The following is a 27,806-nucleotide window of genomic DNA, read 5'->3' as shown; positions in this document are numbered from 1 at the left end:
TTATCTATAAGTTGTTCAATTAAGCTCAATTTGTAAATTACATGGAAATGAAATAGTAAGATAAATTCATAAGTTGTACTGTGCCTTTCATCTCATAGTCTCTCTATTAAGTTTTGATTAATTCTCTTGTATAAAATGTAGAATATTAATTATTACATTGTTTAATTCCTTTATTTTTTTCAATTAAGCCTTAATTCTTTAATTACGTTGAATTAAAATCGTAAAATTAAATTCATAAGTTATACTGTACCTTTCATCTCATGGTCTCTCTCTCTCAAGTTTTGATTAATTCTTTTGTATAAAATGAACAATATTAATTATTATATTGTTTTAATTCCTATAATTTGTTCAATTAAGACTTACTTTTGTCAATTACGTTGAATTAAAATAGTCAAATAAATTCATAAGTTGTACTCTCTCTCTCTCTCTCTCTCTCTCTCTCTCTCTCTCTCTCTCTCTCTCTCTCTCTCTCTCTCTCTCTCTCTCTCTCTCTCTATGCGGCGTGAAATGCCGAATGCCTTGAAATGCATGCGATAAAATGAATTACGAAACGTCCCATAGAGATTAGGGTTTCCCTGCAGTATAGAACCAGAAAAGTAGCCCGGAAAGTAGATAAGTAAACCAACAGTAACCTCCCTAGTAAACAGCTTAAACTCACAGTCCAAGTCTGGTATCGATCTGCTGCCCTGCGAATGCAAGGCGAATGCGTTACCACTGTTCTAACAAGGAATTAATAGACGCTAGAAGATCTAAGCAAAACAGGTATTGTATCGAACTTCACTACCTGGAAATCATATAATTATTATTATTATTATTATTATTATTATTATTATTATCCAAGCTACAACCCTAGTTGGAAAAGCAAGATGCTATAAGCCAAGGGGCTCCAACAGGGAAAAATAGCCCAGTGAGGAAAGGAAATAAGGAAATAAATAAATGAAGAGAACAAATTAACAATATATCATTCTAAAAAAAAGTAACAACGGCAAAACAGACATGTCACATATAAACTATTAACAACATCAAATAATATGATAGAATAGTGTGCCCGAGTGTACCCTCAAGCAAGAGAACTCTAACCCAAGACAGCGGAAGACCATGGTACAGAGGCTTTGGCACTACCCAAGACTAGAGAACAATGGTTTAATTTTGGAGTGTCCTTCTCCTAGAAGAGCTGCTTACCATAGCTAAAGAGTCTCTTCTACCTTTACCAAGAGGAAAGTACACTGAACAAATTGCAGTACATTAATTAACCCCTTGGGTGAAGAAGTGTTAGTTGGCCAAGAAGCTGAATGGTACAACAGACTTATAAGGCAGCGGTAGTATTAATGTCCTTTCAGGACAGCCAAGGTGAATGAAAACAATAGTTTCATATAATGTCAATCTATTTCATTGAAAGATAATTGTAATTTACAAGTACACTTGTCTTAACTTACAGAGTGAAACTACATAATCCATTCGGCACATTTAAAATTAGACGGACAATCTACCTTGAACATGAATGAAAAAGCTAGGTTATAAGGCGACATAATCTATAATCTGTAAATAATGACAAAAAAACAGCTACGATGTATAGAAAACGAGGTGTAGGTATTGCCAATCTACTGCTGGGTTGCCATTCGTACGATAATTATCTTACATGTACGATTATTTTAGGTCTGGTATGATGTACGATACATACCTTAGGTATATACATATGTGTGTGTTTAATTAAACAATTATACTAAAATATTTTGAAATAAGTCAATCATGTAACTCATTAATAATTATATTGAAACTGTGTACGATGATTTTGGTTGAAAAACGACAATTTTAAGGCTCATGTACGATAATCCAGTCGAAATAATCTGGCAACCCTGATTCTACTGTAATCTCTGGCAGACGAAACGCCGTTTGTAATGGCACGGCTGCACGATGGCTGCGTACTTTTCGTACCCATCCAAAGTCATGCACAGGCCCCGGGGGGCTTTCTTCTTGCCATATATTCTGGGTTGGTTAAACGCCCAAATGCCTGGGTCGACTTCAGCGCCATCTACCCACCTCCACTGCCTGGGGCCGCCATCTTGGCTTTGCTCCTCCTTCGCACCAACCCAGAAAGGCCACATTGTCCCTGTTAGAATATTAGTTCTGTGGTTAAAGCAAATAAATGAAATCATTATATATAGGCTATAGGAAAAAATTAATTGTTTTAAAAACAGTAACAACATTAAAATAAATATTTTCTACATAAAGTATAAAAACTTTAACAAAACCAGAGGAAGAGAAATAAGATAAAACAGTGTGCCCGAGTGTACCCTCAAGCAAGAGAACTCTAACCCAAGACAGTGGAAGACCATGGTACAGAGGCTATGGCACTACCCAAGACTAGAGAACAATGGACATTTTATGTTTAATAGTAGGCCTATTGAACATATCAGCATAGTATGGTGCTTTCTTTGCCTTCCTGTTAGAAATACAATTGGCTCTCCCACTGAATAGGCCTATTCCAAACTCTCATTCAGTTTTGAATAATGCCAGTCACAATAGTTTCACAGATCACGACATCAGATTATGAACCCTTTTCCAGTATCATGCAAACTTACAACAAATTTTAAAATTTTTCCACGTCAAGAACTTCGAACAGTCATATCATATGCATAGATCAAAATAAAAGAATTTGATCTATTCATAATTGTGCAAAAACCCTTAATTTAAATTTAGTTCTGGTGTCTCATCAGATGATGGGTAGATGGAGATGGTTTGGGTATGCTCTTCGCACTCCCCAAGAGAGATTAGTTCACCAAACGTTCAACTGGGCTCCACAAGGCACTAGAAGAGTTGGAAGACCTAGGCCTACGTGGCTGAGGACTATGAAACGCGAAGTAGGAAATGATGAATGGAGAAGTATTGAATTAAAAGCCCAAGATAGAGACGACTGGCAAAATCTAACCGAGGCCCTTCGCGTCAATAGGCGTAGGAGGAGATGATGATGTCTTATCAGACAACAGAACTTGACATCACCTCTGTCATGAAAGTTCACTGACTTTTGCTGGTTTATTATTATTATTATTATTATTATTATTATTATTATTATTATTATTTCGCTCTTCTAGGTCAAGGACACTCCAAAATCAAACCATTGTTCTCTAGTCTATGGTAGTGCAATAGCCTCTGTACCATGGTCTTCCACTGTCTTGGGGTAGAGTTCTCTTGCTTGAGGGTACACTCAGGCACACTATTCTATGCGTTTCATTATTTACTTTCCTCATTGGGCTATTTTCCATGTTGGGGCCCTTGGGCTTATAACATTCTGCTTTTCCAACTAGGGTGGTAGCTTAGCAAGTAATAATAATCATAATAATAATAATAATTATTTTCCATGTTGGGGCCCTTGGGCTTACAACATTTTGCTTTTCCAACTAGGATGGTAGCTTAGCAAGTAATAATAATCATAATAATAATAAAAATTATTATTATTATTATTATTATTATTATTATTATGATTATTATTACTTGCTAAGCTACCACCCTAGTTGGAAAAGCAGAATGTTATAAGCCCAAGGGCACCAACATGGAAAATAGCCCAATGAAGAAAATAAATAATGAAACGCATAGAATAGTGTGCCTGAGTGTACCCTCAAGGAAGAGAACTTTACGCCAAGACAGTGGAACACCATGGTACAGAGGCTATGGCACTACCATAGACTAGAGAACAATGGTTTGATTTTGGAGTGTCCTTCTCCCATAAGAGGTGCTTGCCATAGCTAAAGAGTCTCTTCCACCATTACGAAAAGGAGAGTAGCCACTGAACAATTAAAGTGCAGTAGTTAACCCCATGAATGAAGAAGAATTGTTTGGTAATCTCAGTGTTGTCAGATGTATGAGGAAAGAGGAGAATGTGGAAAGAATAGCCTAGAGCCCTAGACTATTCGGTGTATGTGTTGGCAAAGGATATATGAGCCGTAACCAGATAAAGTTGAGGGTTGATTAAGGAGTCAATTCACAGTTTTGCCTGTTACCAAACGTTACTGAAACTGGCAACGAACATTATTAGCCAATTGCAGGAAAACTTATGTCATTATGAGGCCTTTAAGTTATTAGGGTAAGAGAAAGTGATAGAAAATTGAATCTGGTTCTCTATGTCTGGTTCACTGCTTAAGTTTATTCAGTTATTCTTATTATTCATATTATTTTGTCCCATCACATGTATTAAACTGTATTTTTCATTCGTTTTTTTTTTCTCTGTTCTCGCATGTTTAGTTTTTATATCTTACTTTCTCCTGTCAACTAATCTGTAAATAGAATGAGAAATATAAATTACTGTCCTTTCTGTTGACATATGAAAATAAATAAAGGAAAATTAGTGTTAGATGAAGCCTGTCTTAAGCTAAGAATAAAACCTTAAATCATTAGGACGTACAATTCTCTCCTTCGATGCCATGTTTTCTGTCCAGAAAAGATTGAATCTCGCCGTAACTATCCAGGGCTAGCTCTGCTCCTTGAGACCTGCCAGGGAAAAGAAGATTCTAGAAGCTTTTGAATAAACGAATCAGGTGAGGGTCTATCAGTGTTTTAGCTATCTCCCTTGTTCTATCTCACATATATACATACGGTTTATATATATATATATATATATATATATATATATATATATATATATATATATATATATATATATATATATATATCAACTCACATATGTAGATATATGTAGCCTTCACACAGCACACTCGTGCGCGCACATAAACAATTACAAACAGACGACACACACACACACAAACACCCTGGTTAATGTCATGCACCTTATATTTATATTGTTTACCGGCAAATTCCTAATGATATTAATAAACAAAACCTCCTTTACTGTAATCTAACATGGAATATTACATTGTAACATACTCTCTTGTTATCCCGAATGGACTATTATTTCTTGTCTTAGTACAAATTGCAGTTGTGCCACATATGGCAGGTGTGGCCTGTGTCTATTTGAAATGAAGCTATGGCTGCTGAATGTTTAGCCCTTGTAGGAATATTAGGTTAAGTGCTAAGAATTTATACTTTGAGGGGAGTAATTATACTAAAACTACTGCTTCTTTTGGTGTTCAAAATCCTTGATATGTTCAATGTTGACAAAACCATATATATATTTTATCAAAACGTTTTGGTGGCACATACTTGCAGAACTCTGAAGCCTCCATCCAGTTCAGTTTCTGCAGCGTAACTCGTAAAATGCAGATGTCGTCAGACAGTTGTTCGAATGGAGAGAGGCAAGAGGGAGCTTCTGTTGTCGAAGTGGTTGTTGGTTCATCCTCCACAGTACTTGTGGTAGGGGGGATATCAAGAGGTTTACCTGGAAGAAGTTTCTTGAGCTTAATTTTCCATGTGTTTAGAATAATACTCTGAATAACTTACTGACATTGCTTTTTACTTTAGAATAGTTTCAGTAGAACACCTGTGTGACATTTCTAACCCTAGCTCTAAATCATTTTTTCTAAAATGTGAAGGGATAGTTTGTATTAAGTTACAGCTGAAGAAGTGGGGCAGGTAGGCGAGGGTGGAGAAAAAAAAAAGATGGGAAAGGAGAGGCTGAGAGCAATCCAGCTGAGAGCCAAGGGAATTGTGCAGACCTTTCTGTACTCTCTATAGTACAGAGCATAAAAGCACTGAAACGTCAGCTCACAAGAAGTCTCATTCGTACCGTTACCAATGACGGCCAGCCAGAACTTCATGCTGGTAATAGGGTTCGTTGAAGCCTGGCACAAGTATTCGCCTTCGTCGTCCTCTCTAATGTCAGGGATCTGGAGGAACCAAGTCTCGTAGTCATTAGTGAGGGCCCTAAAACGAAGGTCAGGCGAAAGGGTGAATTCCCCTGCTGTAAGAACTTGCTGATCTGACACTCTCATCCAGGTGACCTGAAGAAATGAACGATGGAATCAAGTTAGTCCCTAAAGCCTCTGTTACAACGTTACTACTGAGGCTTCCTGCTACTACCAACAAGTCCCTATCGCCTCTTCTACAACGTTACTACTGAGGCTTCCTGCTACTACCAACAAGTCCCTATCGCCTCTTCTACAACGTTACTACTGAGGCTTCCTGATACTACAAACAAGTCCCTATCGCCTCTTCTACAACGTTACTACTGAGGCTTCCTGCTACTACCAACAAGTCCCTATCGCCTCTTCTACAACGTTACTACTGAGGCTTCCTGATACTACCAACAAGTCCCCATCGCCTCTTCTACAACGTTACTACTGAGGCTTTCTGCTACTACCAAGTCCCTATCGCCTCTTCTACAACGTTACTACTGAGGCATCCTGATACTACCAACAAGTCCTCATCGCCTCTTTTACAACGTTACTACTGAGGCTTCCTGCTACTATCAACAAGTCCCTATCGCCTCTTCTACAACGTTACTACTGAGGCTTCCTGATACTACCAACAAGTCCCTATCACCTCTTTTACAACGTTACTACTGAGACTTTCTGCTACTACCAAGTCCCTATCGCCTCTTCTACAACGTTACTACTGAGGCATCCTGATACTACCAACAAGTCCTCATCGCCTCTTTTACAACGTTACTACTGAGGCTTCCTGCTATTACCAAGTCCCTATCGCCTCTTTTAAAACGTTACTACTGAGGCTTCCTGCTACTACCAACAAGTTCCTATTACCTCTTTTACAACGTTACTACTGAGGCTTCCTGCTACTACCAACAAGTCCCTATCACCTCTTTTACAACGTTACTACTGAGGCTTCCTGCTATTACCAAGTCCCTATCGCCTCTTTTACAACGTTCCTACTGAGTCTTCCTACTACTACCAACAAGTCTCCATCGCCTCTTCTACAACGTTACTACTGAGGCTTCCTGCTATTACCAAGTCCCTATCGCCTCTTTTAAAACGTTACTACTGAGGCTTCCTGCTACTACCAACAAGTTCCTATTACCTCTTTTAAAACGTTACTACTGAGGCTTCCTGCTACTACCAACAAGTCCCTATCACCTCTTTTACAACGTTACTACTGAGACTTCTGCTACTACCAGCAAGTCCCTATAGCCTCTTTTACAACTTTACTACTGAGACTTCCTGATACTACCAACAAGTCCCTATGACCTCTGTTACAACGTTACTACTGAGTCTTCCTGCTACTACCAACAAGTCTCTATAGCCTCTAATTCTTAAAATAAGTAATTCTGAGTTTTTTTTAATATCTTGAAGAATTTTTGCAAAAACATCATCTTGGTTTTATTTCTACAATCCAGATTATTGCACTCAAGCAAACAAACACTCTGTCTCTTTAGCAAGGAGTACTGAAGTGTGAATCACTATTCTGATAGACACAAACAAATAATTGATAACAGCAGAACAAGATAAAAGTACGAATATTCATTACATTAGATTGAAATGCTAATTGAAATTGGTGGAAATGCAGATAGCTAATTTAGCAGGAAGCTCACAACTTTTTCTCTTCTCTCTTTAACTGAACTCAAATTAAGTAAAGCAATGTAGATTACTTTGCCAATTGGACTGCACTAACTGAGGACAATAAGCTCATTTAGAGAGTAAGGATCTCTCTAGCTTTTTCCAGACTCTTACCGATGCATCTCCGAGGTTCTGAACGCGACAGGGAAGAAGGGCTGTCTCCCCTACCTCGGCAACAAATCGTCCATCAAGAGATGAGGAGGTTGTTACTGGTTGTGATTCTAAGGAAAGAGTATATATATATATATATATGTATATATATGTATAAATGATAACATCAAACAGAAAATGATGAAATTGAATCATGGATTAAAGAGTAACTATGCAATTTGGAAAGAAGTAAAATGACACCAGGCATAAATTTACTTAACGTCAAACAAACAGATCATGACAATATTGGATTTTCTTACTCAATGTTTTTTTTTTTTTTTTTTTTTTTTTTTTTTTTTTTTTTTTTTTTATAATAACAATAGTCAATAGTCATTACCTATCACGTGGAGCGTGACCGAGTGGGACACAACCGGGTGAGTGTTGATTTGGCACTGGTAGACGCCTTCGTCTGAAGGCTTGACGTCTCTCAGCATGAGGATCCAGTCGTTCACAGCTGGATCAAACTCCACGCTGTAGCGGACGTCATATATAACCGACACGAGGCCTACGGTGAGAATGTATGAATCGCTATTTGCATTCACCTTGACCCATGCAACCTGTGTGGACGTCAGTGGTCGGTGAATTGTGGTGGGTGGACAATATATCTCAGTTTAAATTGTGCTGGGTAGAGCAATGCCCAGCAGAAATATCCTATATTTTCCTAAGATGTATTCATGGTAATCAGTTAGAAAGCAATAACGACAGAGTAAATAGAACTCCACTGTGCGAGTTGTGGTGGGCGATGTGGTAACGTCCCGGACTGGTGAACGCCAGACTGGGGTTCGAGTCCCACTCAAACTCGTTAGTTCCTTTGGTCGCTGCAATCTCACCCTCTTTATGAGTTAAGGATGGGGGGGGTTTGGGGAAGCCTATAGGTCTATCTGCTGAGTCATCAGTAGCCATTACTCCTAGCTAGGGTGGAGAGGGGGCTTGGGCACTGACTGATCATATATATATATATATATATATATATATATATATATATATATATATATATATATATATATATATATATATATATATATATATGGTCAGTCTCTAAGGCATTGTCCTGCTCTATAGGGCAATGTCACTGTCCCTTGCCTCTGCCATTCATGAGTGGCCTTTAAACCTATAAACCTTAAAACTTTGTGAGGTAAACTTACCGTGTAGTTCCCCAAATTGCTGATTTGGCAATGTAACGAGGCCGTTGCCCCTTCTGCTACGGATACCCTGCTACCAGTGTCCATTGTGATGAAAGGTCTCATATCTATTGAACAAAGAGGATTTTATCATGAAAGTTAAGATATGTCAACATTTCTGGGAGTGGAATATTAATGTGGTAAAAATCTACTTAATAATACTTCTAGCAGGTTATATTTGCATTTGAAAGAAACTTCTGCAAGGGGCTATTTCTGGCTAAAAGACTTATTTCTGAAGCACTGTTACCAGTGAGATCAAGGGATAAATTCTTTATTCAATAAAGTTCATTGTAAAATAGTGAGAGAAGACGTTCCCTGAAACTTTTTTTTTTTTTGTGGGAACAAGAGAAAAGACTGAAAGAATTTTCTGCAAGGGGATATTTCTGGCTAAAAGACTTATTTCTGAAGCACTTTTACCAGTGAGATCAAGGGATAAATTCTTTATTTAATAAAGTTCATTATAAAATAGTGAGAGGAGACGTTCCCTGAAACTTATTTTTTTTCTTTTTTTTTTTTTTAGGAACAAGAGAAAAGATTGACTCTCTCTGATAGGCTTAGTTGCTTTAAGACTTTTAAAGTTACTGATATACTTGTGAGATAACTGGACTAGCTACTTGACACATTGGAATCACTAGTAAATACAAGCAGGGAAGAGTCTAGTTACTAGTTACTTTGCATTCCCCACTGGGTTATTTACCCTGTTGGAGCCCTTGGGCTTATAGCATACTGTTTCTCCAACTATAGTCCATTTATTTTAGCGATGCATATTTGCACCGACTCGCAGCGGTGCCCTTTTAGCTCGGAAAAGTTTCCAGTTCGCTGATTGGTTGGACAAGATAATTCTAACCAATCAGCGATCAGGAAACTTTTCAGAGCTAAAAGGGCACCGCCGCGAGTCGGTGCAAATGTGCATCGCTAAAAGAAATGGACTATAGGGTTGTAGCTTAGCTAATAATAATAATAATAATAATAACTAGAAAAGCACTCTAGGAGTGCAGACCTCCACCACGGCAGTTTATTTCTTAAAACTAGCTTGCCTTTCCCAGAATCAATTTAAACCGCAGGCGTACAGTATTTGAAGTCTGTATGACAACCATGTGCAGACTTGGGTTTAAGATTAGGGTTAATTCGGTCGACCTTTTGCTCGACCTTGACCTTTGACCTTCGACCTGGGACTTTCAAAATTGAATCACTTCCACGTCTCAACAATGAATCCCTGAAAGTTTCACACACAAACAGACAGACAAACGGACAAACAGGGTTTAAAACATAACCTCCTCCCAATTTCGCTGGTGGAGGTAATAATAATAATAATAATAATAATGATAATGATAATAATATAATAATGATAATAATAATAATAATAATAATAATGATGATGATAATAATAATAATAATAATGATAATGATGATGATGATGATGATGTTAATAATAATAATAATAATAATAATAATAATGATAATAATAATGATGATGACGACAATAATAATAATAATAATAATAATAATAATAATGATGATCATGATGACGATGATGATGACGATGATGATGACGACAATAATAATAATAATAATAATAATAATAATAATAATAATAATGATGATGACGACAATAATAATAATAATAATGATAATAATAATAATAATAATAATAATATTGATAATAATAATGATGATGACGATAATAATAATAATAATAATAATAATAATAATAATAATGATGATAATAACAATAATAACAAGTGAGCAAGTCCTGAACGCGGACATGGTCCTCGTAGAGGACATACCTCCGCCAAGGTGACCTAGAGCGCCATATGTCCTAGAATCATGAATTGATGTGACTTCGACCTTCACATGACCTTGACCTTCACGTGACCTTCAAGTGACCTTGACCTTCACGTGACCTTGACCTTCACATGACCTTGGCTTCAAGTGACCTTGATCTTCAAATGTACTTGACCTTCACGTGACCTTGACCTTCAGGTGACCTTGACCTTCACGTGACCTTGACCTTCACGTGACCTTGACCTTCAAGTGACCTGCTTGACTTTTGACCTTCAAGTGATCTTTGTTCATTTGCCACTGATACTTAATATGACATTGATATAATGCACCAATATGAGCTTGACCTTTGACCTTTATAAATTTGAACATCACCCATGGGTTGCGCCTGGACTAGGACTTCCCTGTTGGCTTATGCAAAAGTCAGTGCTTTATTTCTGTCTCTTGATATGGCCACTTATGTCATAGTGACACCAGTGACCCCTGTGACCTTGACCTTGGGGTGACCTTGACCAAAATTTAATCAGTTCTTCCATACACATTGGGGAACTACTTGGCCAAGTTTGAAGTGATTCCGTGTAGAAATGTGGCCTCTACGTTGTCCACAGACAGACAGACAAACAAACAAACAAACAAACCGAACCGAAAACATAACCTCCTGGCGGAGGTAATAATAAAAATAATAAGCCACTCACCAACAGTCAAATAGACAGTCTGAACATGCTCCGAAATAACAGGCGTAGGACTGGGATTGGAGTCCCTGTAACACCTGTACTCTCCTTCGTCGGACGCCCTGGCATCCAGCACAGTGAGCAGTGACGTGAACTCCGAGTCCTGCGTTACGGAGATCCTTTTGTGATGGGCCCTCGACTTCTCGGCCGGCGTGAAAACCCTCTGGTCTCTTTGGCGAATCCAGAAGATCTGGAGGAAATCAATGTCTTTGTTATTATTATTATTATCATTATTATTATTATTATTATTATTATTATTATTATTATTATTATTATTATTATTATTATTGTTGTTGTTGTTTTTGTTGTTGTTGTTGCTATTATTATTATTATTGAAATTTATATTATTATTATTATTATTATTATTATTATTATTATTATTATTATTGAAACTTATATTATTATTATTATTATTATTATTATTATTATTATTATTATTATCATTATTATTACTGTTGTTGTTTTTGTTGTTGTTGTTGTTATTATTATTGTTACTATTATTATTATTGTTGTTGTTGTTGTTGTTATGATTATTATTATTATTATTATTATTATTATTATCATTATTGTTGTTGTTGTTGTTGTTATAATAATAATAATTATTATTATCATTATTATTATTGTTGTTGTTGTTGTTGTTGTTGTTATTATTATTATTATTATCATTATTACTATTATTATTATTATTATTATTATTATTATTACTTACTAAGCTACAACCCTGGTTGGAAAAGCAGGATGGTATAAGCCCAGGGGACCCAACAGGGAAAATTAGCCCAGTGAGGAAAGGAAGCAAACAAAAATAAAATATTTTAACGACAGTAACAACATTAAAATAAATATTTCCTATGCAAACTATAAAAACCTTAACAAAAGAGGAAGAGGAAGTATGTAGAAGAGTGTGCCAGAGTGTACCCTCAAACAAGAGAACTCTAACCCAAGACAGTGTAAGACCATGGTACAGTGGCTACTTTCTTCTTGGTAAGGGTAGAAGAGACACTTTAGCGATGGTAAGCAGCTCTTCTAGAAGGACACTCCAAAATCAAACCATTGTTCTCTAGTCTTTTGGTAGTGTCATAGCCTCTGTACCATGGTCTTCCACTGTCTTGGGTTAGAGTTCTCTTGCTTGAGGGTACACTCGAGCACACTATTATATTTTTTTTCTCTTCTTTTTTTGTTAAAGTTTTTATAGTCTATATTGGAAAAAAATTGTTTTAATGTTGTTACTATTATTAAAATATTTTAATTTTCCTTGTTTCCTTTACTCACTGGGCTATTTTCTCTATTGGGGCCCCTGGGCTTACAGCATCCTGCTTTTCCATCTAGGGTTGTAGCCCAGCGAGTAATAATAATAATAATAATAATAATAATAATAATAATAATAATAATAATAATCCTATCCCTTTTTACCTTCGATAATAATAATAATAATAATAATAATAATAATAATAATAATCCTATCCCTTTTTACCTTCGATAATAATAATAATAATAATAATAATAATAATAATAATAATCCTATCCCTTTTTACCTTCGATAATAATAATAATAATAATAATAATAATAATAATAATAATAATAATAATCCTATCCCTTTTTACCTTCGATAATAATAATAATAATAATAATAATGATAATAATAATAATAATAATAATAATAATAATAATAATCCTATCCCTTTTTACCTTCGATAATAATAATAATAATAATAATAATAATAATAATAATAATAATGATAATAATAATAATAATAATAATAATAATCCTATCTCTTTTTACCTTCGATAATAATAATAATAATAATAATAATAATAATAATCCTATCCCTTTTTACCTTCGATAATAATAATAATAATAATAATAATAATAATAATAATAGTCCTATCCCTTTTTACCTTCGATAATAATAATAATAATAATAATAATAATAATAATAATAATAATCCTATCCCTTTTTACCTTCGATAATAATAATAATAATAATAATAATAATAATAATAATAATAATAATAATAATAATAATAATAATCCTATCCCTTTTTACCTTCGATAATAATAATAATAATAATAATAATAATAATAATAATAATAATAGTCCTATCCCTTTTTACCTTCGATAATAATAATAATAATAATAATAATAATAATAATAATCCTATCCCTTTTTACCTTCGATAATAATAATAATAATAATAATAATAATAATAATAATAATAATAATCCTATCCCTTTTTACCTTCGATAATAATAATAATAATAATAATAATAATCCTATCCCTTTTTACCTTCGATAATAATAATAATAATAATAATAATAATAATCCTATCCCTTTTTACCTTCGATAATAATAATAATAATAATAATAATAATAATAATAATAATAATAATAATAATAATAATAATCCTATCCCTTTTTACCTTCGATAATAATAATAATAATAATAATAATAATAATAATAATAATAATAATAATGATAATAATCCTATCCCTTTTTACCTTCGATAATAATAATAATAATAATAATAATAATGATAATAATCCTATCCCTTTTTACCTTAATAATCCTATCCCTTTTTACCTTCGATAATAATAATAATAATAATAATAATAATAATAATGATAATAATCCTATCCCTTTTTACCTTAATAATCCTATCCCTTTTTACCTTCGATAATAATAATAATAATAATAATAATAATAATAATTTTATCCCTTTTTACCTTCGATATTTTGATTACCTTGCTGTTACGCAGAGGTTCTACCGTGCAGTTGAAGGTCTGATAAGATCCACCATGCACGGTTACGTTAACTGTGGCAGTTACAACTGATCTGGTTGTTGACTCGCTCTCTGCAAAGAAATGGAAATTGTCAATGCTTTATACTGACCAGTCTGATTTATTTTCATAGAATTATATGCATCTGTGGCATGTAAAAATATTAAAATCTCTCTCTCTCTCTCTCTCTCTCTCTCTCTCTCTCTCTCTCTCTCTCCTTAATGACCAAAAAAAAAAAAAAAATTCATCCACGAGTCTTAACAATGTCCTACTAAATCTCTATTCTAATATATCCTTATTAAGTATCCCATACATTTCATTTATACATCTAAAAGGTTCCATACATTCCTTCCAATTCATGAATAAATTCTTAAATTCATATATTTCTCCTACTTAATTTACAATAGATTTGACTTATTTCGAGAAAATGTATTGGTTTAAATCATTCTTAAATTTGATAAATGTTTGCAATTAATTTTAACTAAAGGGACACTCAGTAGAGCGCAGACCTCCGCAGCGACAGCTTATTTCTCAACCTTTCGCTCGACCTTGACCTTGACCTTTGACCTTAACATGTATTAATTGGATTTTCATACACTCAAATATGAAAAAAAAAAATTTAAGTGTCTTTGACAACGATGTCCAAAATTATGGTTGATTACGTGAACTGAGCATTTTGCTTGACCGTGACCTTGACCTTTGACCTTGACATTCCAAAACTTAATCATTTCCACCTTTTTATATGACAGTTAATTCATGGCAGTTTCATTACTCTACGATTAAAATTGGGGTTAGGAAGCTGTTCACAAACACACACAGAGGCGAGTAAAACATAACCTCCTTCCAAGGCCAATGGCCTTGCCTCCTTCCAACCTCGTTGGCGGAGGTAATAAATACAGTCTGTTGTTTCTGTCTTGTATGATATTTTCGTAGTGAACTATTATGTAAAGCATTTTAGATACGGAACATTCACTCACTTAATCAGTTTATTAGATAATTGAATAATCTATTTCATGCTTACATAACTGATTAAGAATATGCGGAAGTTTTAGAAGAAAAGGAGCACACTAACAATGAAAATCCCTTTTATGCTATTACTTTCAAATAGAGAAAGCTAAAAGTCCTAAGATCGCTGTAGTATGAGTTAGTTCCGGTACCTGTGGCTTCCCTCGCGAATCTGTTTATTTCCCTGTTTACCTTTTGCACCCCTAGATACTACGGCTAGAGAGTTATGGGGTCCTTTGACTGGCCAGACAGTACTACATAGGACCCTTCTCTCTGGTTACGGTTCTTTCCCTTTGCCTACACAGACACCGAATAGTCTGGCCTATCCTTTACAGATTCTCCTCTGTCCTCATACGCCTGACAACACTGTGATTACTAGACAATTCTTCTTCACCCAAGGGGTTAACTACTGCACTGTAATTGTCCAGTGGCTACTTTCCTCTTGGTAAAGGTAGAAGAGACTCTTTAGCTATGGTAAGCAGCTCTTCTAGGAGAAGGACACTCCAAAATCAAACCATTGTTCTCTATTCTTGGGTAGTGCCATAGCCTCTGTACCATGGTCTTACACTGCCTTGGGTTAGAGTTCTCTTGCTTGAGGGTACACTTGGGCACACTTTTCTATCTAGTTTCTCTTCCTCTTGTTCTGTTAAAGTTTTTATAGTTTAAATAGGAAATATTTATTTTAATATTGTTACTATTCCTAAAATATTCTATTTTTCCTTATTTCCTTTCCTCACTGGGCTATTTTCCCTGTTGGGGCCCCTGGGCTTATAGCATCCTGCTTTTCCAACTAGGGTTGTAGCTTAGCATTTAATAATAATAATAATAATAATAATAATAATAATAATAATAATAATACTATGAGTCAGTTCCGGTACCTGTGGCTTCCCTCGCGAATCTGTTAATTTCCCTGTTTACCTTTTGCACCGCTAGGTGGCACGGCGTGCGTGCATGCCGTTTGCCCGCCAGATTTGACCTGTCCTAACTCATTATTCCACAGTTAAATGCTTATATAATTGATTAAGAATATGCGGAAGTTTTAGAAGAAAAGGAGCACGCTAACAATGAAAATCCCTATCATGAAGTTTCGCCGTAATATATGAGTTGCCAACTCATATTCATACGGTTGCCAACAACTTTCAGAGGAGAAATTTGTCTCTCATTAGGACCTATTAAGTTGCATCGGGTAATTTCGTTGATTTTAGAATGCGGAGGACCTATAACTTAATTGAAATCTTAAGTATTATGGCAAAGAACAGCTAAATTGGCTTAGTTCTTTTTGTTTTTAAATTTTTCCTTCACTTCTTTGTTTCGTAATTTGAGCAGCTAGGTGAGAGGAGAGATATGAAAACAAAAGAGGGACAATGTTATTGATATCCCCTACTTAACATAGACCACAGGTATACTGTATATTTTCCCCCTAAAAGATGATTAATTTGATTTTCATCTGAATTTAGTAGAGATGTAAGTAAAATTGACTTCAGCAACTGGACCTATCCGTCCCTTCTGTTATGGTTCAAGAATCGAACAGTACTCTGATCACATTACAAGCTGAACATGCTTATAAGTATGCCACGAGAGAGAGAGAGAGAGAGAGAGAGAGAGAGAGAGAGAGAGAGAGAGAGAGAGAGAGAGAGAGAGAGAGAGAGACTTACCATAGATGCTCAACCACACAGCTTGAGAACGAGCCGGGATCGTGTTGACTTCGCAACTATAGACGCCCTCCTCAGCTTTCGTTACGTCATCAATTGTGAGCGTCCAATCAGAAGAGTCGTCGTGATGAGTGAGGCCAATGCGACGGTTGCTTGAGTACACGACGGTGCCGTGTGTCAAGAGGACCGATGTTCCGTAGTGGTCTGTCCCTCTCCAGGAGACCTGGTATATTTATTGTTTTTGTTTTAAAAAGATTTTTTTTTTATTTTTTAGTAATAAACAAGAAATATAAGAAATTCTAAGAGAGAAAACAACGAAAAATTCTTTTGGAAAGGATGGGTAGTAAAAAACATATCTAGAGAGATGCAGCCCACATCTTAAACAATTGAATCATCAATCTTCATGTTAGATATTGAGGTTCTGACAATTATTAACCGGAAAAAAATATCTTTATACACATGCACGCATATAACCTACACAATAAGCAGACATGATTTTTCAGGTTCTTTTTAGTGCGAGGGGAGAGCGAAGATACAAGCACAAAATGAACTATGTACGATCGTATGACACACGGTTGGTACAATACACAACTGTATATTTCAAAATACCTATTGATGTCCCTTTGCAAAGGGAAAATAGACTTACAGCATACAGGCCTAGATCTGTGACGTGGCAGTTCAGCATAGCTGTGGTTCCTTCCGCTGCTGAAACGTTCCTTGTATGAGAGACGTCAATGGTTGGTAACACTTCTTCTGGAAGGTACAAAGGCATGGGGTTAACCAACTTTAAACCAGAGAAGTATTCAGCTAAAACCTCCCGCTTACCTGAGTCCTCCATGGTGTTCGTTTCGCTTGGGAATATTCGGCCATCCAACGGTCACGTACAAGTTGCAGCGCCTCATCAGGAGTGGAATTTAGTAAAAAATGTCTAATACTCTTTCTTGAAATATATCACTGCCTCAACCTGTTGGTTGCAATAGGTCAAATAAATGCCTATGCCCCGCTTGGGAAAATTCGGCCATCCAACGGTCACGTACAAGTTGCAGCGCCTCACCAGGAGAGGAATTTAGTAAAAAATGTCTAATACTCTTTCTTGAAATATATCACTGCCTCAACCTGTTGGTTGCAATAGGTCAAATAAATGCCTATGCCCCGCTTGGGAAAATTCGGCCATCCAACGGTCACGTACAAGTTGCAGCGCCTCACCAGGAGAGGAATTTAGTAAAAAATGTCTAATACTCTTTCTTGAAATATATCACTGCCTCAACCTGTTGGTTGCAATAGGTCAAATAAATGCCTATGCCCCGCTTGGGAAAATTCGGCCATCCAACGGTCACGTACAAGTTGCAGCGCCTCACCAGGAGAGGAATTTAGTAAAAAATGTCTAATACTCTTTCTTGAAATATATCACTGCCTCAACCTGTTGGTTGCAATAGGTCAAATAAATGCCTATGCCCCGCTTGGGAAAATTCGGCCATCCAACGGTCACGTACAAGTTGCAGCGCCTCACCAGGAGAGGAATTTAGTAAAAAATGTCTAATACTCTTTCTTGAAATATATCACTGCCTCAACCTGTTGGTTGCAATAGGTCAAATAAATGCCTATGCCCCGCTTGGGAAAATTCGGCCATCCAACGGTCACGTACAAGTTGCAGCGCCTCACCAGGAGAGGAATTTAGTAAAAAATGTCTAATACTCTTTCTTGAAATATATCACTGCCTCAACCTGTTGGTTGCAATAGGTCAAATAAATGCCTATGCCCCGCTTGGGAAAATTCGGCCATCCAACGGTCACGTACAAGTTGCAGCGCCTCACCAGGAGAGGAATTTAGTAAAAAATGTCTAATACTCTTTCTTGAAATATATCACTGCCTCAACCTGTTGGTTGCAATAGGTCAAATAAATGCCTATGCCCCGCTTGGGAAAATTCGGCCATCCAACGGTCACGTACAAGTTGCAGCGCCTCACCAGGAGAGGAATTTAGTAAAAAATGTCTAATACTCTTTCTTGAAATATATCACTGCCTCAACCTGTTGGTTGCAATAGGTCAAATAAATGCCTATGCCCCGCTTGGGAAAATTCGGCCATCCAACGGTCACGTACAAGTTGCAGCGCCTCACCAGGAGAGGAATTTAGTAAAAAATGTCTAATACTCTTTCTTGAAATATATCACTGCCTCAACCTGTTGGTTGCAATAGGTCAAATAAATGCCTATGCCCCGCTTGGGAAAATTCGGCCATCCAACGGTCACGTACAAGTTGCAGCGCCTCACCAGGAGAGGAATTTAGTAAAAAATGTCTAATACTCTTTCTTGAAATATATCACTGCCTCAACCTGTTGGTTGCAATAGGTCAAATAAATGCCTATGCCCCGCTTGGGAAAATTCGGCCATCCAACGGTCACGTACAAGTTGCAGCGCCTCACCAGGAGAGGAATTTAGTAAAAAATGTCTAATAGTCTTTCTTGAAATATATCACTGCCTCAACCTGTTGGTTGCAATAGGTCAAATAAATGCCTATGCCCCGCTTGGGAAAATTCGGCCATCCAACGGTCACGTACAAGTTGCAGCGCCTCACCAGGAGAGGAATTTAGTAAAAAATGTCTAATACTCTTTCTTGAAATATATCACTGCCTCAACCTGTTGGTTGCAATAGGTCAAATAAATGCCTATGCCCCGCTTGGGAAAATTCGGCCATCCAACGGTCACGTACAAGTTGCAGCGCCTCACCAGGAGAGGAATTTAGTAAAAAATGTCTAATACTCTTTCTTGAAATATATCACTGCCTCAACCTGTTGGTTGCAATAGGTCAAATAAATGCCTATGCCCCGCTTGGGAAAATTCGGCCATCCAACGGTCACGTACAAGTTGCAGCGCCTCACCAGGAGAGGAATTTAGTAAAAAATGTCTAATACTCTTTCTTGAAATATATCACTGCCTCAACCTGTTGGTTGCAATAGGTCAAATAAATGCCTATGCCCCGCTTGGGAAAATTCGGCCATCCAACGGTCACGTACAAGTTGCAGCGCCTCACCAGGAGAGGAATTTAGTAAAAAATGTCTAATACTCTTTCTTGAAATATATCACTGCCTCAACCTGTTGGTTGCAATAGGTCAAATAAATGCCTATGCCCCGCTTGGGAAAATTCGGCCATCCAACGGTCACGTACAAGTTGCAGCGCCTCACCAGGAGAGGAATTTAGTAAAAAATGTCTAATACTCTTTCTTGAAATATATCACTGCCTCAACCTGTTGGTTGCAATAGGTCAAATAAATGCCTATGCCCCGCTTGGGAAAATTCGGCCATCCAACGGTCACGTACAAGTTGCAGCGCCTCACCAGGAGAGGAATTTAGTAAAAAATGTCTAATACTCTTTCTTGAAATATATCACTGCCTCAACCTGTTGGTTGCAATAGGTCAAATAAATGCCTATGCCCCGCTTGGGAAAATTCGGCCATCCAACGGTCACGTACAAGTTGCAGCGCCTCACCAGGAGAGGAATTTAGTAAAAAATGTCTAATACTCTTTCTTGAAATATATCACTGCCTCAACCTGTTGGTTGCAATAGGTCAAATAAATGCCTATGCCCCTCACACACACCAGTCTCTAAGATCTAGCATAAGTTTCTGTCACAAATTTGAGATTCAATCTTTCATTTCATTCATTTGCAGACTCAGAGATTCTCCACATTCTGTAATTTCACGTTTCAAAAGTTGGGTCTGTAATTATAGATTTTATATGGAGGAGGAATACTAATCTAGAGGAAGATATTCTGAAAAAAAAATATACTTATTGGCAACATGTTAGACATTCTGAATGACTGGAAAAACACTTGTTTAGGACTTATTAGATATTCTGAAGATGTGAAAAAACACTTATTTACCAAATGTTACACAATCTGTTTGAGTAAGACATGAATAACCATACATTATATAGTCTTTATAAATTGGAAAATGGTAATTTATTGAACTCAAAGGAATGTACATGGAAAATAGAATGCTCACTGCACTTGCCAGATGTTCAATACTTGAAGTGAAAAAAGGCTATTTTGCATAACAACACCAACATCAGATGTTAAGTAAATTGACTGCATTTAAAAAAAACAGCAATTTTAATCCGAAATTATTCATAGAAATATACTGTTCTCTGCCGTATTTCAGTAAAATACAGGCGACCGTAATTTTTACCATACTTTGTTAATATCTTTTACAGATTGGTGGCCGTAATATCACTCCTTTACGTCAATATATCCGATTTTAAAACGGTAAATGCCTGGCAACATTTATTCCAGGATTTTTACTGGTTTTTACGGCAAATTTTCAACAGTTTGGTTGGGTTAAAAAAAAAAAAAAACACTTTTTACAAGACATTGGATATTTAAAAAATGGAAAAGAAAACTTACTCCGAACAATCAAATAGAAGTTTTTAGAAACTGAGTTCATTTCACACATGTAGAGACCCTCGTCCTCCTTTGTAATGCCCTTGATAGTCAAAGACCACGCCCTGGACTCTGCATCAATGGCCACACTGTACCTCGCGTCCGTGGAGTAAATATAAAGGGCGGCTGATACTATCTCAAAACCTCCGTACGGGTTGGATTTCGTCCAGACGACCTACGAGAATGTATGAAGTTTAAGCGCCGTTGCAAAGGCTAAGCCTCACCCCCGAACCTGAACCCCGAAACTACATCTTTTAGTTTTGGTTTAAGATTTGAAAAACTCCTGACTGTATGCTTAGATGACGGATGGACAATCTTCTGGAACATCTAATCTACTACCCCCGAACCTGAACACGATAACTACATCTTTTAGTTTTGGTTTAAGATTTGAAAAACTCCTAACTGTATGCTTAGATGATGGATGGACAATCTTCTGGAACATCTAATCTACTACCCCCGAACCTGAACACGATAACTTCTGGAACATCTAATCTACTACCCCCGAACCTGAACACGATAACTACATCTTTTAGTTTTGGTTTAAGATTTGAAAAACTCCTGACTGTATGCTTAGATGACGGATGGACAATCTCCTGGAACATCTAATCTACTACCCCCGAACCTGAACACGATAACTACATCTTTTAGTTTTGGTTTAAGATTTGAAAAACTCCTGACTGTATGCTTAGATGACGGATGGACAATCTCCTGGAACATCTAATCTACTGAACAGATTATACGAAGTTTATAATTACTGTACATTTTTTGGTTTTGATTCAAGATTTGTGAAGCCTCAAGGAGTGGATAATCTTCTGAAACCTCTACTCCACTGGATAGAATGTATTAAGTTTATAGCTACTGCACATCTTTTGGATTTAATTTAAGATTTGCAAAGCCCCAAGGATTGTTGGCCTAAGAGATGATGGGTGGATAATCTCCTGGTACATCTACTCTACTGGATAGATTATATGAAGTTTATAATTACTGTACATCTTTTGGGTTTTGATTCAAGATTTATAAAGCTTCAAGGAGTGTTAGCCTAGGGGAGGATGGGTGTATAATCTTCTGAAGTATCTACTCTACTAGATAGAATGTATGAAGTTTGTAGCTACTGTGCATCTTAGGTTTTTGATTTAAGATTTTCAAAGCCCCAAGGAGTGTTAGCCTAGGTGATGATGGGTGGATAATCTGGAACATGTACTCTATTGGACACTGAAAATCCACTCACAGAGGAATCTGGTCTTAAGGAAATAGATTACAGTAAGCTTTGAGAAATATTGAAGCGAACATGGTAATAAAGTAGAAAAGTACTATGCATTTTTCAGCATTCTTTGAAGTGTGACTCTCCTGAAACTTTAGCATTGAAAAACTGGATGAACAAGAAGTTGACGTTAGAGTTTTCAGTATTGATATAAACTCTATATAAAAAACATATGCCTTAGTTTTTCAGTGAACTGCGCAGACAAGCTGCATTGAGAGTTCTCGTGAGACTATGTGAATCAACAAAAGAAACACAATAGAGAGACAAAAAAGATAAAAGAATAGATGGATGGATAGAGACCTACCGTTCCAGCTGTAGAACCTTCAGGCACTTTACATTTAAGTGATACTGTGGCACCTGGCTGGGCAGTCAAATTGTGAGTATGGAGAGAATGATCTGAAAAAGAATGAGTTTTTATACAGACTCATATACACATACGCAAGTTTGTTTATGTGCCATTATTGGTTTGTGCATATATGTACATACAAACTCTCTGTATGATATATAAAAAGAAATATGTTAGTAAACAAATACTCATAAAGAAAACTTTTATTTGTTACTGTCCATTCATCTTTGTGTCCACAAAGAAGTTACTTAGGAATGTATGGTATTTTACAGTATTCTAATGAGATGCATTGTGGTAAACCAACTGTCACTGAGATCATAAAATCAAGATTCAACTAATTTGATAAGTCTCCCATAGTACTGATTTTTAGATTAAAGAATTATCTTCTTCATTGTTTCTTAAAAAATATAATTTTTCTCTCTTCAAGGAGGCCACTAAATTTCCCATGAGGTATGAAATCTTTCAATGCACACATTATGCAGGATTATTTGCAGTGACTTTTCCCATCACCGTTTCTTCACCATGTTCGACAAACTAAATATGAAAACACTTGCAGTACAGGATTCTGAGCTTTATACTGAATAGTATGATTCCCTTGTCCTTCCTCCTATGAAGGCTGTGATAATATCTGAGAAGCCAATTCTCAAAGGCAAAGTTTGCTGTCAATATTAGGTTAAGTTGACCCTTTGCCAGAGCTGACCTTCCCTCCTTGAATAGTTCACAATAAAAAAATCTTTGCTCAGTTGAAATGCAGAAGGTCAGTGGTGGATTTGTGAAATTTTCATTTTAACAAGGAACTCTTGTTGTCTTGTTATGGAGCATATCAATCTTGCTTTAATTGAGCAACTGACCACGTAAAAATAGTACTGGCAGGTTTCTCTAAAACTTTTCAGTGGAAAATACATTCAATCTCATATAATACAAAACCTTAGTACCTACTTTCTTCATAGACAACAGGTGTATATTGCAGAGGTGATAAACTAACAGTTCTTTGCCCTTGCCATATATGCTTAACCTTTAAAAACTTGTGTATGAGTGCGCATGTATGTAAATGTTATAATATGATTACAGATGTTAGGTTAGTAACTTAGAAATAAAATCTGCACTTACCCCCAAGATTACTGCTTATCGAAGTCTGAGGCATCCATGGTTTTGCTTTTGTTGATGTCGTCATCATCCTAGTTGTCGCAGTTGTCGTCAGCAAATCGCTAGTCAGGTCCTTTGTTGACTTCCGAGTTTGCCTCTTGCCTGGATCTTTTGGGCCAGTCTTCTCAACGAGACCTTTCATCTGTTTAAGGAACTGCATCAGTTTTTCATAGACATTGTCATTTCCTATTGTTTGGTCGAAGATGCCCGTCGTGTAGTTGAAACTTTCGTAGAACTGTGATAGCTCCTTGAGGGACGCCAGAAGAGTTGCCACTTCGCCTTTCTCTCCTCCAGTCTGATCACTGCTCTCTTCAACTTCTTGTGGGTCTTTATCACAAGGAGGTCTGGAGGACTCCTTTGTTTTTTCACTTTCTGATTGACATTAGAAATCTAAGAAGAAAATTCTTCGGAAAATTATGAAAATACATACAAATCAATCTTGACCTCCCGCTTATTCTGATGGCACTGATTTTCATTAAGTTCATGGGTGCCACATTCAGCAACTACCCAGTTCTCTCAAATGTTTCAAGCAACTGCTTCAAAGAGATTAATTGACCCAAATACCCTCTTTCTTGTCTAGACCTTCTCTGCACTTACCCTTTCATTCATTCTACTGTCTGTGTAACATTCTTGATCTTAACCTTGATTATCTTTTCCCTGGTCCATTAAGAGATATTTCTCTCATTCACATCTTTGCAAGCTATCCCTATGGCAGACTTATCTTATACATTCTTGGCAGGCACACAATCGCACCCGAATCACTACGATGCAGTATCTTACTTGCAATCTTCAGCCTATTGAATATACTCCACACTGACATGATAGTTATTTCCACAAGAATTCCTAAAATTACACTTATCCCTTGCCTTCCGACCTTGTATCATTTATACCTGTTTCATTTGAGTCTTCCTTATTCAATAAATGCTCAATATATTCACTCCATCGACTCAGAATTGCATTTGCTTTCCGATAGTTACATAGTAGTCTTTTGAATTTGGTGGATCACAACATGATATCATCAGCTCGAACATTATGTGAGACACGCAACCACATCGATACACACATACATGTGCATACAAGAGAGAGAGAGAGAGAGAGAGAGAGAGAGAGAGAGAGAGAGAGAGAGAGAGAGAGATTAATTTTGCCAGTTATTTCTTCAATTTTGACTCAAGCTAAAGCCATTGCAGAGTACAAAATTATGTCTTGTGTTTTAAATGTTGCTAGATGAGAGAGAGAGAGAGAGAGAGAGAGAGAGAGAGAGAGAGAGAGAGAGAGAGAGAGAGAGAGAGAGAGAGAGAGATTAATTTTGCCAGTTATTTCTTCAATTTTGACTCAAGCTAAAACCATTGCAGAGTACAAAATTATGTCTTGTGTTTTAGATGTTGCTAGATGAGAGAGAGAGAGAGAGAGAGAGAGAGAGAGAGAGAGAGAGAGAGAGAGAGAGAGAGAGAGAGAGAGAGAGAGAGAGAGAGATTAATTTTGCCAGTTATTTCTTCAATTTTGACTCAAGCTAAAACCATTGCAGAGTACAAAATTATGTCTTGTGTTTTAGATGTTGCTAGATGAGAGAGAGAGAGAGAGAGAGAGAGAGAGAGAGAGAGAGAGAGAGAGAGAGAGAGAGAGAGATTAATTTTGCCAGTTATTTCTTCAATTTTGACTCAAGCTAAAGCCATTGCAGAGTACAAAATTATGTCTTGTGTTTTAGATGTTGCTAGATGAGAGAGAGAGAGAGAGAGAGAGAGAGAGAGAGAGAGAGAGAGAGAGAGATTAATATTGCCAGTTATTTCTTCAATTTTGACTCAAGCTAAAGCCATTGCAGAGTACAAAATTATGTCTTGTGCTTCAGATGGTGCTAGATGAGAGAGAGAGAGAGAGAGAGAGAGAGAGAGAGAGAGAGAGAGAGAGAGAGAGAGAGAGAGAGAGAGAGAGAGAGATTAATTTTGCCAGTTATTTCTTCAATTTTGACTCAAGCTAAAGCCATTGCAGAGTACAAAATTAGGTCTTGTGCTTCAGATAGAGAGAGAGAGAGAGAGAGAGAGAGAGAGAGAGAGAGAGAGAGAGAGAGAGAGAGAGAGAGAGTTTTTTGGAATAAAGAGTGGAATAAGCAAATGAATATGCTGAGGAGTTAGGGAACCGATAAGAATCGAAATACGTGATCTAGAGATAGCTCGCTTTGTATGATAACACTTATCATCCTGGCCAGGAAGGTGAGCGAAGGAGAATAGCAATTTAGAATAGTAAAGAAACTTCTTGTTTTAAAATTCTTTTGTTGTTGTTTATGTCCTTGTTTATTTGTGTATTTGTACAGAGAATATTTGCTAATGCAAAAATATGTTATTATTTACTCATATGCATATTAAGATATATATGCTGCCATACATGATCTATCTAAAGTAATAATATTTACAACATCATATATAATATTTTTGCTACCTACAGTATTGAGCCAAATGAATAAATAAACGTATGGAAATATTATTGAGCATCGCAACGTCAACAACAAACCTATAGCCTAGTTGCTTTACTGAAGTAAAGAGCAGAATAAGTGAGAAAAATATATAAACAGATGAATATAAAAACATATTTGCCATACCTTTTTTCTCAATCTGCTGCGTCAACTTCTTCATCTTCTTGTCCAGCTGCGCAACCTTCATCTTGCTGATCAAAGTGTGGTACCGAATCTTCTGCAATATCTCCCAGTGGCTGTTCAGGGCCAATCTCAATTCGTCTTGGAACTGGGCCTCCTGGCCTTCGGAGCTCGAAGAGGCTGTTAGTCTTAGATGTCTAGCCTTTCCTACTCCTTCTCCATCTAATCCTACTTCTCCTCCTCCTCCCCCTCTTCCTCCTCCTCCTGCTCCTCCTCCATCCCAAAGAGCTTCCTCACTTCTCTGGGCGGCAGAGTCACTTCTTAGGACCACCGCAGTCAAAAGAGCACATTGAAACAGAAATTTCCAAGGGTTTAACGACACCATTTTCTCTTTATGTCTTTAACTTTCTTACCCCTTTTATCCTCTTTCGTCTAGGCCAAGTGTCTTCCCATTTGCCCGAAAGACAGACAACATGCGCAAGGCACTCAGCTCATAGTCCGCGACTTTAAAAACTACACTTCCGAGAAATCCAAAACTTTAAGGGCGACAGTTTCGAGACGTCCAAAACTTTAAGGATGTCAGTTTCGAGGCGTCCAAAACTTTAATGATGTCAGTTTCGAGGCATCCAAAACTTTAAGGACGACAGTTTCGAGGTGTCCAAAACTTTAAGGACGACAGTTTCTAGGGATCCAAAACTTTAAAGATGACAGTTCCAAGGCGTCCACAACTTTAAGGATGACAGTTCCGAGGCGTCCAAAACTTTAAGGACGACAGTGTCAAGGCGTCTGCAACTTTCAGGACGACAGTTTCGAGGCATCCACAACTTTACGGACGACAGTTTCTGGGCGTCCACAACTTTTGAGGACGACAGTTTCTGGGCGTCCACAACTTTAAGGACGACAGTTTCTGGGCGTCCACAACTTTAAGGACGACAGTTTCTGGGCGTCCACAACTTTAAGGAAGACAGTTTCAAGGCACCCACACAAGTTTTCGACCTCTGGCACACTGAAGAGCAATCAGCAACTCTCTTGAGAAACTGAAACCTGGCTTCTTGATCTTTCTTAAGGCAGAGAGTCAATGGCCTAGAGATGCTCTTTTTACTCATCTTATCTCTTGAGATGATAATGATAAGCCGAGTTCACTTTCTTATCTGTTGAACACAGGGTTCGTACGCAAGGCGCCACTGGTTCTCGCTCTCTCTCTCTCTCTCCCTCTCTCCCGCTCTCTCTGATAAAGGTGTTTGAAGCATCGAGATAAAATTTTTCTTGATCGTTTGTTAACTAGGTATTAT

The 27,806-nt window shown here is 36.8% G+C and overlaps 1 protein-coding gene across 1 annotated transcript; it reads right to left on the bottom strand.

Moving 5' to 3' along the window:
- Positions 1 to 1,406: 1,406 nt before the first annotated feature.
- Positions 1,407 to 27,602, bottom strand: LOC137638517 (protein turtle homolog B-like). The gene is made up of 15 exons (XM_068370635.1): positions 26,521 to 27,602; positions 23,892 to 24,299; positions 22,740 to 22,831; positions 21,139 to 21,349; positions 17,387 to 17,493; positions 16,744 to 16,963; positions 14,048 to 14,157; positions 11,269 to 11,494; positions 8,756 to 8,859; positions 7,948 to 8,167; positions 7,575 to 7,681; positions 5,678 to 5,891; positions 5,155 to 5,329; positions 4,400 to 4,485; positions 1,407 to 2,110 (listed from the first exon to the last, which is right to left on the bottom strand). Exons 1-15 carry the CDS (start codon positions 26,897 to 26,899, stop codon positions 1,863 to 1,865), a joined length of 2,907 nt encoding a protein of 968 aa, XP_068226736.1. The 5' UTR covers positions 26,900 to 27,602; the 3' UTR covers positions 1,407 to 1,862.
- Positions 27,603 to 27,806: the final 204 nt, after the last annotated feature.

Source organism: Palaemon carinicauda, chromosome 3 (genome assembly GCF_036898095.1).
Source record: "Palaemon carinicauda isolate YSFRI2023 chromosome 3, ASM3689809v2, whole genome shotgun sequence".
Taxonomy (NCBI): Eukaryota; Metazoa; Arthropoda; class Malacostraca; order Decapoda; family Palaemonidae; genus Palaemon; species Palaemon carinicauda.
The sequence above is the reverse complement of the archived record's forward strand: the minus strand, read 5'-3'. Positions and strand labels throughout refer to the sequence as shown.